This window comes from Homarus americanus, unplaced genomic scaffold, assembly GCF_018991925.1.
Source record: "Homarus americanus isolate GMGI-L3 unplaced genomic scaffold, GMGI_Hamer_2.0 scaffold48228, whole genome shotgun sequence".
Classification (NCBI taxonomy): Eukaryota; Metazoa; Arthropoda; class Malacostraca; order Decapoda; family Nephropidae; genus Homarus; species Homarus americanus.
This window is the reverse complement of record NW_024715945.1, coordinates 177,501-195,000: the sequence shown is the minus strand read 5'-3', so window position 1 is coordinate 195,000 and position 17,500 is coordinate 177,501. Positions and strand designations below refer to the sequence as shown.

At 48.1% G+C, this 17,500-nt stretch overlaps 1 protein-coding gene across 1 annotated transcript in view; it reads right to left on the bottom strand.

Annotated features, from left to right (window-relative positions):
• LOC121857989 (lachesin-like) overlaps positions 1 to 17,500 on the bottom strand; it is a 92,852-nt gene that overhangs the window by 29,565 nt on the left and 45,787 nt on the right. Inside the window, exons 3-6 of the mRNA XM_042354221.1 lie at positions 15,428 to 15,589; positions 14,961 to 15,001; positions 14,889 to 14,928; positions 2,400 to 2,605 (exon numbers count right to left, since the gene is read on the bottom strand). Coding sequence (XP_042210155.1) covers positions 2,400 to 2,605; positions 14,889 to 14,928; positions 14,961 to 15,001; positions 15,428 to 15,589 — 449 coding nt within the window. The remainder of the gene's footprint in view (positions 1 to 2,399; positions 2,606 to 14,888; positions 14,929 to 14,960; positions 15,002 to 15,427; positions 15,590 to 17,500) is intronic.

The window sequence follows — 17,500 nt, the reverse complement described above, 5'->3', positions numbered from 1 at the left end:
TACCAAATACCAAGTAACACACCATACCCCACACCACATCACACAACACACCATACCACATCACAACACTTTTCACCATACCTCACACCACACTATGCTCGGAATCAGGTATGACAATCATCCAGCTATGATGCAATGATACGAGTTATTAGGGATGTCACCTAGGTTGGTGAGTTCTGAGGTGAATAAAGAGGCCGGTACGGGGCCCGGCAGAGTCGTTCACATGAGTTGCACATGTGAACATATATAGTGCGGGAGGCGGTGACAGCGTCTTCCGGCGTTGTATGTCTGCCTCGGTTTGTAGCGGTCGGGTCGATTGGCACTTTCAGGTTTGTCTTAAGACTATCCTATGCCTTTTCAGTTGCCCGCCGGCGTTACGTTTACTATTCTTTAGGTGACTGTAAAGTAGCTACCTTGGCAGTCCTGTTCGTCCATGCGGGTAACAGCCAGTCAAGTGTAGTTGTTCATGGATAATGGTGGCCTCGATGCTCCTACAGTTGGTGTCAGCAAAAATACTGGCATTTCTTCTTGTCTTCAGCGAACACGGAGGATGGAACGGGACTACGTTGGTGAAATTTTCAAGTACCTGAGGTGCCTCCTGTATGTGACCAATGTCTCACTGCCATATAGCAGGGTGAGGACCACTGCTCGATATCGTGTACTAACTGTAGATAATTTCTCCCCAGCTGAAGGCACAGTTCCGAGTCTGATCCGATGCTGAATCTCTTCATCGATGTCCGGGGTGGTGGACAGGTGGAATGAGATACCGAAAGTAGGTAACATTGGAGGGTAGTACCGTTAAGCTGGATGGATGGTGGAGGTGTGTCTGAACCAGGGGCAGGCTGAAAGAGAATCTGAGTCTTACGTACATTCACCTCAAGGCCGAAGTGTGCATACACATCTTCGTAGGTATTCAGGATCTCCTGTAGGTCATGTTCAGTGTGAGGAACAAGGGTGAGGTCGTCTGCATATTGAAGTTCCGTAATGGAAGCTGTCGACACCTTTGTTCCTGCCTGGATCTCATCTTATGTTGAAAAGACCTTTCATCCGGTACTCGATGTCCACCCCGCCAGCTAAATTGGCATTGGCACTAGTAAGGAAGGCAGCCAAGAAAATGGAAAAGAGAGTTGGTGCCAGTACACACCCTTTTTTAACTCCTGTTTGAATAGGGAAGAACTCAGACTGGGTGCCGTTGTGCAGGACACTGCGGTTCATGCCATCGTGGAGTTGCCTCACAATGGCGATGAATTTTGGTGGGCAGCCAAAACGGCTGAGGGTGCACCAGAGGGCTTCCCTGATGACCAAGTTAAAGGCCTTGGTTAGGTCGATGAAAGCCATGTACAGGTTACGACGCTGTTCTCTGCACGTTTCCTGTATCTGGCGGGCAGCAAAGATCATGTCAGTGGTGCCACATGATGGTCTAAGGCCACAATGAGATTCTGGTAGGAAGTTTTCCGCCTCATGTAGTAGTCTGTTTGAGAGGATCCGGGCGATAATCTTGCCAGCTACGGATAGCAGCGAGATCCGGCGACAGTTGCCACAGTCTGACCGGTCTCCCTTGTTCTTATAAATATTGACGATGGAGGCGTCTTTAAGAGCTTGAGGGATTTCCTCCTCCTCCCATATATTCTCCAGCAGAGAGTGGAGACGGCTGGAAAGCAAAGGTCGTCCTGCTTTATACACCTCGGCTGGGATTCCATCAGGCCCTGAGGCTTTGTTATTTTTCATCTGTTTGATGGGATTACCTACCTCATCCAATGATGGAGGATTGCTGAGGTGGGTCAGCTCTGGATGCTTAGGGACCTGCTATGTAGTCAGGACATCCACAACTGTATTTTGGTTGAGTAGTGAATGGTAGTGCTCTCTCCAGCGATGAAGGATACCTTTGTCGTCTTTAATTAGGGACTTTCCGTCCGATGAGTGGAGAGGGGCTGTGCCACGAGTGATTGGCCCATAAAATGTTTTAGTGGAAATGAAAATGCGCGCATCTTGTGCTGATTTGCAAATTTTTGTGTTGCATATGCTTTATTTTTAAACCAGTCGTTCTTAAGATTGCGAAGTTTCCGCTGGGCCGCTACCCTCTTCTTGCGGAATGTATCAGCTTTGGGGGTATAGGGGTTTTGATGAAGAGAGGTATGATGAGCTGGATGATGGCTGGGCGTGAGTTGATTTATGTGGTGAGGCAGGAACGCAGGCTGCAATCACACATCTTGGCTCTCCCTTTTTCTGATCCAGTGGTGCAAGTGTTGCAACGACTGGGGAGAGGGAGAGTTGCAATGGACTACCGATAGTCCAGTTTGTTGGGTTTCGCCTTAGTAGCCTCTCCACACACACACACACACACACACACACACACACACACACACACACACACACACACACACACACACACCATTTACCTGTTTGATGTTGAGCTTGACAGTCGTCGTGTAGTCATCGTGGTGGAATTCCTCCAGTTTGTACTTGTTGGTGGACATGACCATCGTGTAGTTGTGTTTCCAGAAGGTCACCGCCCTCGGGTAGGCCTCCGTCTTACACTCCAGCCACACGGAGGATCCTAGGGGCGCCGACATGAGCTGGTTGGGGAGCAGTACGATGGGAGAGACTGTGAGAGAGAGAGAGAACGATGTGGTGAGAGGAAGTTAGGGAGGTGGTGAGTGGGGGAGGTGGTGAGTGGGGGAGGTGGTGAGTGGGGTGGGTGAGTGGGAGATGGTGGTGAGTGGGGGAGATGGTGAGTGAGAGGAAGTAAGGGAGATGGTGATGAGGGGGAGTGGGTGAGAGTGATGTGGTGGTGAATGAGAGTGAAGGAGAGAGAGGGATATGGTGTTGAGTGGGAGTGATAGAGATGGTAGTGAGTTGGCAAGAGAGAGAGAGAGAGAGAGAGAGAGAGAGAGAGAGAGAGAGGTATGACCCCTGACTATAAACTTAAGTCCTGGAACAGTATAATAGTTTGTTTATTTAGTCTCATGAAGAAGGAAAATGTCACAGCATTATTTACACACGACTCATTTTAAAGGTCGAGTGAGCGGCTGGTGACCTCCTCCTTGACCTATACTGACCTTCTTAACTTATACTGACCTCCTCCTTGACCTATACTGACCTCTTCCTTGACCTATACTGACCTCTTCCTTGACCTATACTGACTTTATCCCTGACCTATGTTGAAATCCTCCTTGATCTAAGCTGACCTCCTCCTTGACTTATACGAACCTCCTTGACCTATACTGACCTCATCCTTGACCTATACTGACCTTCTTAGCTTATACTGACCTCCTCCTTGACCTATACTGACCTCTTCCTTGACCTATACTGACCTCTTCCTTAACCTATTCTGACTTTCTCCCTGACCTATGTTGACCTCCTCCTTGATATAAGCTGACCTCCTCCTTGACTTATACTGACCTCCTTGACCTATACTGACCTCCTCCTTGACATATACTGACCTCCTGCTCGACCTATATTGACCTGATCCTTGAGTTATACTGACCTCCTCCTTGACCTATGTTGACCTCCTTGACCTATATTGACCTCATCCTTGACCTATACTGACCTTCTCCTTGACCTAACTGACCTCCTTGACCTATACTTGCCTCATCCTTGACCTATGTTGACCTCCTTGACCTTTACGGACCTCCTCCTTGACGTATATGGACCTCCTCCTTGACCTATATTGACCTTCTCCTTGACCTAACTGACCTCCTTGACCTATAATGACCTCCTCCTTGACCTATACTGACATCTTCCTTGACCTATATTGACCTTAGCCTATACTGACCTCTTCCTTGACCTATACTGACCTCTTCCTTGACCTATACTGATCTCCTCCTTGACGTATGGACCTCCTCCTTGACCTATATTGACCTTCTCCTTGACCTATGACCTCCTTGACCTATAATGACCTCCTCCTTGACCTATACTGACATCTTCCTTGACCTATATTGACCTTAGCCTATACTGACCTCTTCCTTGACCTATACTGACCTCTTCCTTGACCTATACTGATCTCCTCCTTGATCTATACTGACCTAATATACACACACACACACACACACACACACACACACACACACACACACACACACACACACACACACACACACGTAGATAACATCAACACAAAGTAAAATATAAACATGTATTTTTACTCGTAGTTCAACACAATGTTTATCAAATGTTATGTACTTGGTAATTAGTAATTGTTACCAGGTGTGTAAAATGTTTGATGATATTACAGGTATTTTTGTTCCCCTACAGGTAAACGAAAGTAATTAATTAACGTTCAGGTAAGTTAAAGAGGTGGGGGATATGACTGTCATGGTCTAGGTGGAGAAAATTAACTGTGTTGTGACTGTGTGTGTGTGTGTGTTAGATTGACTGTTACTGAGTCTACCATTATCTACCAGACTGTTACTGTGTCTACCATTATCTACCAGACTGTTACTGAGTCTACCATTATCTACCAGACTGTTACTGAGTCTACCATTATCGACCAGACTGACTGTTACTGAGTCTACCATTATCTACCAGACTGACTGTTACTGTGTCTACATTATCACCAGACTGTTACTGTGTTACCATTCTACCAGACGTTAAGAGTCTACCATTATCGACCGACTGAGCTGTTACTGAGTCTACCATTATCTACCAGACTGACTGTTACTGTGTCTACCATTATCGACCAGACTGACTGTTACTGAGTCTATCATTCTACCAGACTGACTGTTACTGTTCACCATTATCGACCAGACGACTACTGTGTCTACCATTATCTACCAGACGATCGTTACTGTGTACCATTATCGACCAGACTGACTGTTACTGAGTCTACATTATCTACCAGACTGTTACTGTGTCTACCATTATCTACCAGACTGTTACTGTTTCTGTTCACCATTATCTACCAGACTGGACTTTACTGTACCATTGTCACCAGACTGACTGTTACTGAGTCTACCATTATATTCACAAACTGTTACTGTGTCTACCATTATCTACCAGACTGTTACATTGTGTTTACCATTATCGACCAGACGACTTGTTACTGAGTCTACCATTATCTACCAGACTGTTACTCTGTCTACCATTATCTACCAGACGACTGTTACTGGAGTCTACCATTATCTACCAGACTGGCTGTTACTGGTCTACCATTATCTACCAGACTGACTGTTACTGTATACCATTATCTACCAGACTGACTGTTACTGAATCTACCATTATCTACCAGACTGACTGTTACTGAGTCTACCATTATCTACCAGACTGACTGTTACTGTGTCTACCATTATCTACCAGACTGACTGTTACTGAGTCTACCATTATCTACCAGACTGATTACTGTATCTACCATTATCGACCGACTGACTGTTACTGTGTCTACCATTATCTACCAGACTGACTGTTACTGAGTCTAATATCGACCAGAATGACTGTTACTGAGTCTAACATTATCGCCAGACTGACTGTTACTGAGTCTACCATTATCTACCAGACTGTTACTGAGTCTACCATTATCTACCAGACTGTTACAGTGTTCTACCATTGTCTACCAGACTGATTTTTACTTGTGTCTACCATTATCTACCAGACTGTTACTGAGTCTACCATTATCTACCAGACTGTTACAGTGTTCATTCAGTCTCACCAGATGACTGTTACTGTGTCTAACATTATCTACCAGACTGTTACTGTGTCTAGCCATTATCTACCAGACTGTTACTGAGTCTACCATCATTATCTACAGACTGTTGCTGTGTCTACCATTATCTACCAGACTACTGAGTCTACCATTATCTACCAGACTGTTACTGGTTCACCATTATCTACCAGACTGACTGTTACTGAGTCTAACATTATCGACCAGACTGACTGTTACTGAGTCTACCATTATCTACCAGACTGTTACTGTGTCTACCATTATCTACCAGACTGTCACTGTGTCTACCATTATCTACCAGACTGACTGTTACTGTGTCTACCATTATCTACCCGATTACTGAGTCTACATTATCTCCCAGACTGACTGTTACTGAGTCTACCATTATCGACCAGACTGACTGTAGGACTGTGTCACCATTATCGACCAGACTGACCGTTACAGAGTCTACCATTATCGACCAGACTGACTGTTACAGAGTCTTCACCATTATCGACCAGACTGGCTGTTACAGAGTCTACCATTATCGACCACTGGATCTTGCAGATTCTACATTATCGACCAGACTGACTGTTACAGAGTCCACCATTATCGACCAGACTGACTGTTACAGAGTCTACCATTATCGACCAGACTGACTGTTGTATATGACGTCACGTTCACCGCCTCAGATGGTCGTTAAGAGGTCACACCAGAACCCAGCCCGCCAATTAGGGATATTTTAACGTTCTTGTCAAAATATATAAGAAATTGTAAATTTTTTATTTTCGTCCATCTTATGAATAGTATTTACGATAATTTGGAAATATATAGGAGTTAGGTCATCAGATTAGGAGTTACGTCATCAGTGTAGGAGTTACGTCATCAGTGTAGGAGTTACGTCATCAGTGTAGGAGTTACGTCATCAGTGTAGGAGTTACGTCATCAGTGTAGGAGTTACGTCATCAGTGTAGGAGTTACGTCATCAGTGTAGGAGTTAGGTTATCAGTGTAGGAGTTACGTCATCAGTGTAGGAGTTACGTCATCAGTACTGGGGGACGAATCTTCAGGTGATCCTCATTATATATCTACACCTGTAATCACTAGACTGTCTACCTGAGCCACACCTACATGACACCACTCCTGAAGACGGTGATTCATGACGCAAAGTTGTACACAATAGACACACACACACACACACACACACACACACACACACACACAGGTGTTTTTTCTGAACACCACACTGTACCTGGTATGTGTGTGTGTGTGTGTGTGTGTGTGTGTGTGTGTGTGTGTGTGTGTGTGTGACAGGTCAACTCCACGAGGTCGAGGAGGTGGTCAAGTAATGTAAATTATGTCCGGGATGAAGGGAACTACTTGCTAGGGGAGGGAGGGAGGGAGGGAGGGAGGGAGGGGTTGAGGGAGGGAGGGAGGTGGAGGGAGAGGGGGAGGGAGGGTAGGGAGGGAGGGAGGTAGGTAGGGAGGAGGGAGGAGGTAGGGAGAGGGGGGAGGGAGGTAGGGAGAGGGAGGGAGGTAGGGAGAGGGAGGAGGGAGGGAGGGAGGGAGGGAGGTTGAGGGAGGGAGGGGAGGGAGGGAGGCTTGGTGTCTCCTCGGTAACTTTGATAATGGCGGGATAGTCGAAGCCTTGATTATTATACAGTTATATTGGTTCATTATCACCCTGGTTCGACCTCTCCTCCCTCCACCAGTACGACCTCCTCCCTCCCTCCACCAGTAGACCCTCCCCTCCCTCTTCCCACCAGTACGACCCCTCTCTCTCGTCCTTCCACTAGTACGACCCCTTCCTCCTTCCTTTCTCCCTCCTCCCTCCCCACTAGTACACCCTCCCTCCTCCCTCATTCCACACGAATACGACCCCTTCCTCCTTCCTTCCTTCCACCAGTACGACCCTTCCTCCCTCTTCCTTCTTCCAGTACGACCTCCTCCTTACTCTCCCCCATTCAGCAGCACGACCCTTCCCACATTCTCTCCATCCACCAGTACGACCCTCCCACTCTTCCTCCTCCTCTCCATCCACCAGTACGACCCCCTCTTCCCTATCCTCCCTTCTCCCCTACCCCCCCTCCTCTTCTCCCTCCTTCTCTCCCCTCCACCAGTACGAGTATGATCCTCCTCCCTCCACCCTTCCTCCTTCTCTCCCTCCACAAATACGACACCTTCCTTCATTCCTTCTCCCATCCTTTTCATCAGCAAGACATGTGTGTGTGTGTGTGTGTGTGTGTGTGTGTTTCTGCCTCTCTGTCTTTTTGCTTCAATCTGTCTATCTGTCTGTCACCGTTTATACTCCTCTGTTTCCGTATAATTAATTCCGTCTTTTTTTCATGTTCCTGTCCGTTCTCTACATCCCCCATCTGTCTCTATCTCCCTTAAGATTCACATCCTTCTGTCTCTTAATATGTCACATATATCTCCCTCTCTGTCTCTCCACTTTTCCGTCTCTTTGTCAACTAAAATCTCAAAGCCATAGAGATTAAAACTAGCCAGAAGGAAAAAAAAAACATAATTATTATTTTCCCATAAGATTTTAGGTTTTTATTTCCCCTTGACAGATTAATTATACAGAACACAATGCTTCGGGACCACTTTGCCTCTGGGTTCATTCAACAAATATTAATTATTTAAAGGAAAATCCGGGACAAGATAAGGGAAAGAAGCTGAGGTTGAGAATTAACTAATTTTACAAGAGTTTCCCCGATGCAATTTTATCGTTTTCTTTACTTTGGGTTACACACTTAAAATACTGTAATCATAACTACAACCTTACAATCATAACTACCACCCTACAATCATAACTACGACGCTGTAATCATAACTACAACCCTGCAATCATAACTACGAAGCTGTAATCATAACTACCACCCTACAATCATAACTACGAAGCTGTAATCATAACTACAACCCTGCAATCATAACTACGAAGCTGTAATCATAACTACAACCCTACATCATAATGCCAAAAGGGGATAACTACTCTACTAATATCACCACAATTACAACACAAACACCTACAAAAAAGTACAACAACCACAACTCCCCAACAACCACAACCACATCTCAACCAGGGACGATGACCGCCACTAACAGCACCACAACTACAACAAAATAACCGGTGGCTGGCGACGTCATTACAGACAATAACAATAACAAGTCGACCTGGCCGCTACACACACCGCTGCCACCATTCAGCGCCTCGCTTTCCCTTAACGCATTTTCCACAAACAGAACCTTTATTTCACAAACTTTATTCTCTACGTATATAACAAAAAATATATATTCCAGCACATATATACTCTATTAATATATAAGAAAGTGTTATATATTATACCATTGGGTAGATAGATACGGCTTTTGTGGAGTTCTTATAAAAGCGGCGATTATCAGGTCCAAAGCCGATCCCAGTGGACAGCTTGTATAAATTTGATGGTAATATCACGCCTCCTACGACCTGTATAGTGAGAACTTTCAATAAGAGAGAAAAAAGAGATCCTTTCTATAGACGCTGAGGATAAAAATTCATTCGAGAAAAAAAAAAAAAAGGAAATCCACTTAAATATCTGTATGAATATTATGTGTATGAAGCAAGACTTTCAATAGACGACGTTAAGACGACGACACGATCCTCTTCTGGTGGTGGAGTGAGAGCATCTTACTCACTCAATATATAGGATCGGATACCACTATTGTGTAGAAGTGTTTTATATATACTTAGATCATTCTTAATATAGGATCGGATGCTATTGTATGTTGAGGTGTGGTAGATACTTGATTCACTCTCTCTATAAAGGAATGAATACCACTGTGTGTTGTTGTGTGATCGTCATTTGTTTTCTGAGTGGGGCTTTGGTGTTTAGTAGCAAGTAAAACGATGTGTTTATGTCGCTATTGTTAGATAAATGAACTGGATAAGGAAGTGTAAGCGTGTTGATATATTATTATTATTATTATTATTATTATTATTATTATTATTATTATTATTATTTACTGTGATCATCAATATCTATAACACTCAATTCCACAGTTCTATCCCATCCACTCTTTCTCTATCTCTATCTCTCTGATCTATCTTTACCCCACCTTTCTCTCTCTCTCTCTCTCTCTCTCTCTTCTTTCTCCTCCCTCCCTCTCAGCAATCAACAATATTTACACTTCTTTATACTTTTTCCCTGTTCTTGATATTCTCTCTCTCTCTCTCTCTCTCTCTCTCTTCTCTCTCTCTCTCTCTCTCTCTCTCATATAGCCTCTGCCTGACGTAAAATAGGCGTAAACTCTAGTATTGTAGGCCATAACACAGGACTGGTGGAGGGGTTGGGGAGCAGGGGGAGAGAGGGGTGAGCTGGGGAGAGAGAGGGTGAGCTGGGGGGAGAGAGGGGTGAGCTGGTGAGAGAGAGAGGGGTGAGCTGGGGGAGAGAGGGTGAGCTGGGGAGAGGGGTGAGCTGGGGGGGAGAGAGGGGTGAGCTGGTGAGAGAGAGAGGGGTGAGCTGGGGGAGAGAGGGGTGAGCTGGTGAGAGAGAGAGGGGTGAGCTGGGGGGAAGAGGTGAGCTGGGGAGAGAGAGAGGTGAGCTGGGGGAGAGAGGGGTGAGCTGGGGAGAGAGGGTGAGGGAGAGAGGGGTGAGCTGGGGAGAGAGGGGTGAGCTGGGGGAGAGAGGGGTGAGCTGGGGGAGAGAGGGGTGAGCTGGGGGGAGAGAGGGGAGCTGGGGAGAGGGGGTGAGCTGGGGAGAGAGAGAGGGTGAGCTGGGGAGAGAGGGGTGAGCTGGTGAGAGAGAGAGGGGTGAGCTGGGGAGAGAGAGAGGTGAGCTGGGGAGAGAGAGAGGGGTGAGCTGGGGAGAGAGAGAGAGGTGTGGGAGAGAGAGGGTGAGCTGGGGAGAGAGAGGGGAGCTGGGGAGAGAGGTGAGCTGGGGAGAGAGGGGTGAGCTGGGGGGAGAGAGGGGGTGAGCTGGGGAGAGAGGGGTGAGCTGGGGAGAGAGGGGTGAGCTGGGAGAGAGAGAGGGGTGAGCTGGGGAGAGAGGTGAGCTGGGGAGAGAGGGGTGGAGCTGGGGGAGAGAGGGGTGAGCTGGGGAGAGAGGTGAGCTGGGGAGAGAGGGGTGAGCTGGGGAGAGAGAGAGGGGTGAGCTGGGGAGAGAGGGGTGAGCTGGGGAGAGAGAGGGGTGAGCTGGTGAGAGAGAGAGGGGTGAGCTGGGGGGAGAGAGGGGTGAGCTGGGGAGAGAGAGGGGTGAGCTGGGGAGAGAGGGGTGAGCTGGGGAGAGAGGGTGAGCTGGGGGGAGAGAGGGGTGAGCTGGAGAGAGAGAGGGGTGATTGGGGAGAGAGAGAGGGGTGAGCTGGGGAGAGAGAGAGGTGAGCTGGGGGAAGAGGGGTGGCTGGGAGAGAGAGGGCAGCTGGGGAGAGGGGTGAGCTGGGGAGAGAGAGAGGGTGAGCTGGGGAGAGGAGAGAGGGGGGGAGCTGGGGAGGGAGGGGGTGAGCTGTAGAGAGAGGGTGAGCTGGGGAGAGAGGTGAGCTGGGGAGAGAGGGGGTGAGCTGGGGAGAGAGAGAGGGGTGAGCTGGGGAGAGAGAGAGAGGGGTGAGCTGGGGAGAGAGGGTGAGCTGGGGAGGGGGGGTGGCTGGGGAGAGAGAGGGGTGAGCTGGGAGAGAGAGGGGTGAGCTGGGGAGAGAGGGGGGTGAGCTGGGAGAGAGAGGAGGGTGAGCTGGGAGAGAGAGTGGGGTGAGCTGGGAGAGAGAGAGAGGGAGCTGGGGAGAGAGAGAGGGGTGAGCTGGGGAGAGAGAGGGGTGAGCTGGGGTAGAGGGTGGGAAGAGTTGGGAATGAGGGTGGGGAGAGGGTGGGGGTTGGGAGGAGACGGGAGAAGCTGGGGAAGAGACGGGAGGGGTTGGGAGTAAACGGGAGTGGCTGGGGAGTTACACAAGTTATCATCTTTTGTGTCTGCAGATGTTGACATGAACCCCACTCTCCCCTGGGATCGGAAGGGGAGGGGCAGGGGTGGTGGGAGGGCAGGGGTGGTGGGGGAGGGTAGGGGGTGGTGGGAGGGTCAAGGGTGGTGGGGAGGGTCATGGGTGGTGGGAGGGGCAAGTGGTGGTGGGGAGGGGCAGGGGTGGTGGGGAGGGGCAGGTGGTGGTGGGGGAGGGGCAGGGGGGTGGTGGGGAGGGCAGGGGTGGTGGGGAGGGGCAGGGGTGGTGGGGGGCAGGGGGTGGTGGGGAGGGTCAAGGGTGGTGGGGAGGGGTCAAGTGGTGGTGGGGAGGGTCATGGTGGTTGGGAGGGCATGGTGGTGGGGAGGGGCAGGGGTGGTGGGGAGGGTCAAGTGGTGGTGGGGAGGGTCATGGTGGTTGGGAGGGGCAAGTGGTGGTGGGGAGGGGCAGGGGGTGGTGGGGAGGGCAGGTGGTGTTGGGGAGGGGCAGGGGTGGTGGGAGGGGCAGGGGGTGGTGGGGGAGGGGCAGGGGTGGTGGGGAGGGGCAGGGGTGGTGGGGAGGCAGGTGGTGGGAGGGTCAGGGGTGGTGGGGGAGGGTCAAGTGGTGGTTGGGAGGGTCATGGTGGGGGAGGGGCAGGGGTGGTGGGAGGGGCAAGTGGTGGTGGTGGGGAGGGGCAGGGGGGTGGTGGGGAGGGGCAGGGGTGGTGGGGAGGGCAGGGGTGGTGGGGAGGGCAGGGGTGGTGGGGAAAGGCAGGGGTGGTGGGGAGGGGCAGGGGGTGGTGGGGGAGGGCAGGGGGTGGTGGGGAGGAAGGGTGAGAGGAGGGGAAGGGGGTGGTGGGAGGGGCAGGGGCAGGGGGATGGGCAGGGGTGGTGGGGAGGGGCAGGGGGTGATGGGACAGGGGTGGGTGGGGAGGGGCAGGTGGTGGGGGAGGGGATAGGGGTTGGAGGAGGAGAAAGAGGGAGGAGGAAGTTTGTGTATCTGGGTACACACACACTGGTGTTGGCTGGCGGCTGCTTTGTTGACATTCAGCGAGTCACTTGATCAGGGTCGTGTTACCGTCTCCGATTTCCCGTCAACTCCGACACCGTTCTGTGTTTTCTAACTCTCTAGTATGTCATTTATCACTTTATTTTATTCTCCTTTGCTTACTTTCTGTCTCTGTCTGTCTGTTTCTCTGTCTCTCTCTGTCACTCTCTGTCTGTTTCTCTGTCTCTCTCTGTCACTCTGTCTGTTTCTCTGTCTCTGTCACTCTCTGTCTGTTTCTCTGTTCTTCTCCCTCACTGTCCCCCACATTTCTTCTCTTACCCTCTTACTCTCTCTATCTCTCTTTATCTCCCCCTCTCTTACCCTGTTTCAATTTCTCTCACACTCTCCTCTTCCCAGCCCCCTCCCTCTCTCTCTCTCCCTCCCTCTCTCTCCCTCTTACTTAAAATGAACACCTCAATTATACCTCACCTGTGTACTAATTACAGGTGTTGATTGAAACTTTGTCAGGTGGAAAAAATCCTTCATTTGACGATTTTTCCGACCTTATTTATGTATCTTTTCAAGTCACTTCTTATTCAGGGAAATTTCACGAAGATGTGGAAGAATTTAATAAACCACAACGCCTTGACAACTAGTAAAACACGCACACAAACACACACACACCACACACACACACACACTTGCTTCTCCCTCACACTTCCACTCTCTCACCCCTCCCTCACTCCTCCCCCACCCCTAAATGACATATAAGATTCCTTTTTCACCACCAGAATGAGTGTTAATATGACAGCTTATTAAAATCCATACTGTGGCCACATACACTTGACTACAGGGTATAGTGTCCCAATCCTCGCTGGCCATTCCGAACAAGTGGCCACGTCGAAACCTAAGCACAAACCTCGAGTAGATATAATGCAGAAAAAAAATACATAGTTGGCCACTTGTCGGTAAGGCTGGGACACTATACCCGTGGCCAACTGTACGTCACTGTGTCCTTTGTATAAACTAACCTGAAAGACAACCTGTTCACGCCTCAGAGTTTCCTTAGCATATGAGAATACGTATATGTGTGTATATATGTATGGATGTATGTATGTATAAATGCATGTATGTGTATATGTATATGTGGATGAGAGCAGACTACAGAGTTACCTTAGCATACATATAAGCAAAGTCACATGGTTTGCTGGCATTTAATACTCCCTAACTTAACACACAGGTTCTCACACACAATGGTCGCTGTTGTCAAAAGATCATAGAAATCTTTAGCTGACGTCCCGCGGGGTTCTACAGCAGCCTTTTTCACCGTCAGGAGGAAATAAACGACCTGATTCTTATTTTCCTCCCCAGATCTATACACCCAAAAGAATGTCATATTTTACCTGAGTCTGCCTGTTGCTAGTGCGCGTGTGTGTGTGTGTGTGTGTGTACTGTAACTGTATGTGTGTGTTTGAGTAAATGTGGGTGTGTTTGAGTGTATTTAAGTGTGTTTGAGTGTGTTTGAGTGTATTTGAGTGCATTTGAGTGCGTTTGAGTGTGTTTGAGTGTGTCTGAGTGTATGTGTATTTTATCTCCCTCCCCCCATCTTACACAATAAGGCAGAACACATATTCAACATCCTCCAGGTACGCAACACCCTTCCCCCTACCCCTACACCCTCCGTAACACCCCTACACCCCTCCATCACCCCTACACCCCTACACCCTCCGTAACACCCCCTACACCCCCTACACCCCTCCATAACACCCCTACACCCCTACACCCCTCCATGCTACCCTTACACCCCTACACCCCCCATAACACCCCCTACACCCACTACACACCCCTACACCCACTGACACCCTCCACATATATAAGTACAATTAGCGTCTTACCTGGTTATTTCACCTGTTATGTTAATATTTCAGAGGTTAATAACAACATACCAAAATACAATCCCATTTCTTACCTGGTTCAATCACTAATTAGGTTAATATTAACACTAACACCTCCTGACCCATTTATGACTTACCTATTTAAATAACCCACTAGTAACACCCTATATACAGGTAGACTCGTAAATAACAATAGGTTAATTGTTCACCTGGTTATTGATGGTTATTGATGAAGCCTTTGCCTTGTAATTAATGGATGGACTTTAACAGAGAGAGAGAGAGAGAGAGAGAGAGAGATAAGCATTCAACACACTAAAAATTAATCCCCATCTTACAACAACAACAACAACAACTACACTAATAACACTACTAATAACATAATATTAATAACAACAAAACAATAACAATAACAATAAACATTTTCTTCCCCCGTAAAAAAAATCCATAGAGTGCGACAATCCCATAATACTCACACTGGACTTTGAGTTCTATGCGCTTGGAGACGGAGGACCGTTGGAGGCAATACAGAGATAAGCCCACTTCTCGATTTTACTCAGGCCAAGTGTTGACTCTTCCAGCTTACTGACTGTTGAGAGATAGAGAGATAAGTGGTGAGATATCTCTATGTCTGTCTGTCTGTCTGTCTCTTGCTGGCTGTCTACCTGTCTATGTATTCCTGTGTTTGTGCTTGTTTGTCTGTCTGTCTGTCTGTCTGTCTGTTAGACTCATTTAAATTAACATAGGTTAAGTTGGATTAGGTTAGGTTAAGTTAAATTAGGCTAAGTTAAGTTAGGTTAAGTTAGTCTAAGTTAAGTTAGGTTAATTCACCTGTAAGTCATTAACATTCTTGTGTCACAACGTAACATAACGTAACCCCAACATAAAAGTATAACTAGTAATTATAATGTATTAGAACCAAGTACAAATAATTATATAAAAGTATGATACCTAATTATGATTATATAATTACATACAGATAAAGAGAGAGAGAGAGAGAGAGAGAGCCACCCACCTTTGCGTCTTTTGCTGAGGGTAATGTGCCTCTGGTCTTCCCTCACCCAAGAGATCTTAGGTTCAGGGTTACCTTCAGCGTGGCAGGTAAGGGTGACGTTGCCGTTCTCCTGCACCACCACGCTCGACCCGCTGCTCAGTTCATCCACGATCACCGGCGGCACTGTGGAACAAAGGCAAAGAACGTGTGTTAGATGAAGTTTAGTTACTGTCCCAGGTGAGTTTCCCCAGGTGAGTTCCGCAGGTGAGTTCCCCAGGTGAGTTCTCCAGGTGAGTTTCCCCAAGTAAGTTCCCCAGGTGAGTTCCCCAGGTGAGATTCCCTAGGTGAGTGTCCCCAGGTGATTTTCCCCAGGTAAGTTCCCCAGGTGAGTTCCCCAGGTGAGATTCCCTAGGTGAGTGTCCCCAGGTGATTTTCCCCAGGAGAGTTCCCCAGGTGAGTTCCCCAGGTGAGTTTCCCCAGGTGAGTTTCCCAAGGTGAGTTTCCCCTCCATTTCCACTGCTAGAAGAATGGCAAGTAGGTGTGTTAGGTTTTGTTTTCCCAGCTAAGTTTAAGTTATTCCAGTTAAGTTCTTTTAGGTCAAGTTGATCCAGGTAAGTTAGGTTAGGTGAGGTTAGGTTAGTTTAGGTTGGGTTTTCCCAGCTAAGTTTCTTCAACTAGGTTATTCCAGTTAAGTTTTTGGGATAAAGTTCGTGCAGGTAAGTTTCTCCAGGTAAGTTAGATGGTCCAGGTAAGTTCCTCCAGGTAAGATAGAGTTACCGGAGGCACTTTGAACTAATTTACCTAACTGCCACCCAGTAGATGTGGCCACCTCGAGGGAAGGAGGCCAGACTGTTCCATAGGTCTACGAGCCTCTGTGTGAAGAAGAATTTCCTTACGTTCGTTCTGCTTGATAACTTGGCCAGCTTATGTCCTCTGGTGTTGGTGGTGCGTGACAATATGGCCCAGGGTTCACGTTTTCCATCCATTTTAGTATTGTGAATGTTTACTTGAGATCTGCCCTATTGTGTTTTGTCTGGAGGGTTGTTTGTCCTAAGACCCTCAGTCTACTTGGGTAATCGAGGGTCAGGGAAGCTCAGATAATGATGAAAAATACCTTAATGTTTCTACAGCCTAAGAGGCGCACACACACACACACACACACACACACACACACACACACACACACACACACACACATATTCATCATTTATGAAAGACTAATAGCAGACTTTCACTCTCTCCTTCTCCTTCTCACTTTGTCTGTCTATCCTTGTGTCTCTTTCTCTCTCCCACTCTTTCTTCCATTATGCTGTAAACATCATTTCTTTACGGGACATGTGTCCTATCGCGTCCACCAGCCGTGAGGTAGGTGTCACCGGTATTCATTTCCTCAAGGAAGGAATGGCTCCTTGCACGTCCTGGGAACAGGCAGGAAGAGGGAGAGTCTGGCACCCTGAGGCACTCCTTACCTCTGTGTGTGTGTGTGTGTGTCTGTCCAGAAGCAAAAGTAGTATAATCTCTATACGGAGGAAGAGAGGAGGAGAGAGAGAGAGACCTCCATGCCAGAAGAGGGAGTTATACGTGTTTATACATCCAAATATAAGAGCGACAAGGGACCACCTCTTCACCCTGTTTTATGAGGAAATGTGTCTCCGCGTGTCCAGAAGCGACGAGGGACATCCTAGACACGCACAGAGGTCGACGGAAACACCACAAGAGTCAGAGGGAACAAGATAAACGATGTGATATATAGCAGTATGTCAATATCCAAGACCTCTTTCTTCTTTCTTTACGAAATGTATCTCCCATGTCCTAAAAAAGGGAGGGTAAGGGGGGGTTAAGGGACTTCTAGGACACGGAAGGCGGTGGTGTGAGGCATCAGAAGAGCACTCGATGTAGCAGAAATGGAACCTTCCTCTTTAACAGAACTGAGACGAGCACAGCTACTATAAACGCCCAAACTGCAACCAATAGCTGGGTTGTAGATATTACTGTGGTCACCTCTATCCCCCCCACCCACCACCACCCACCACCCACCCCCCCACCCACCCAGCCTCTCTCCTTGCTGTTCCGTCGTTCCTCTATTCTCTTCCC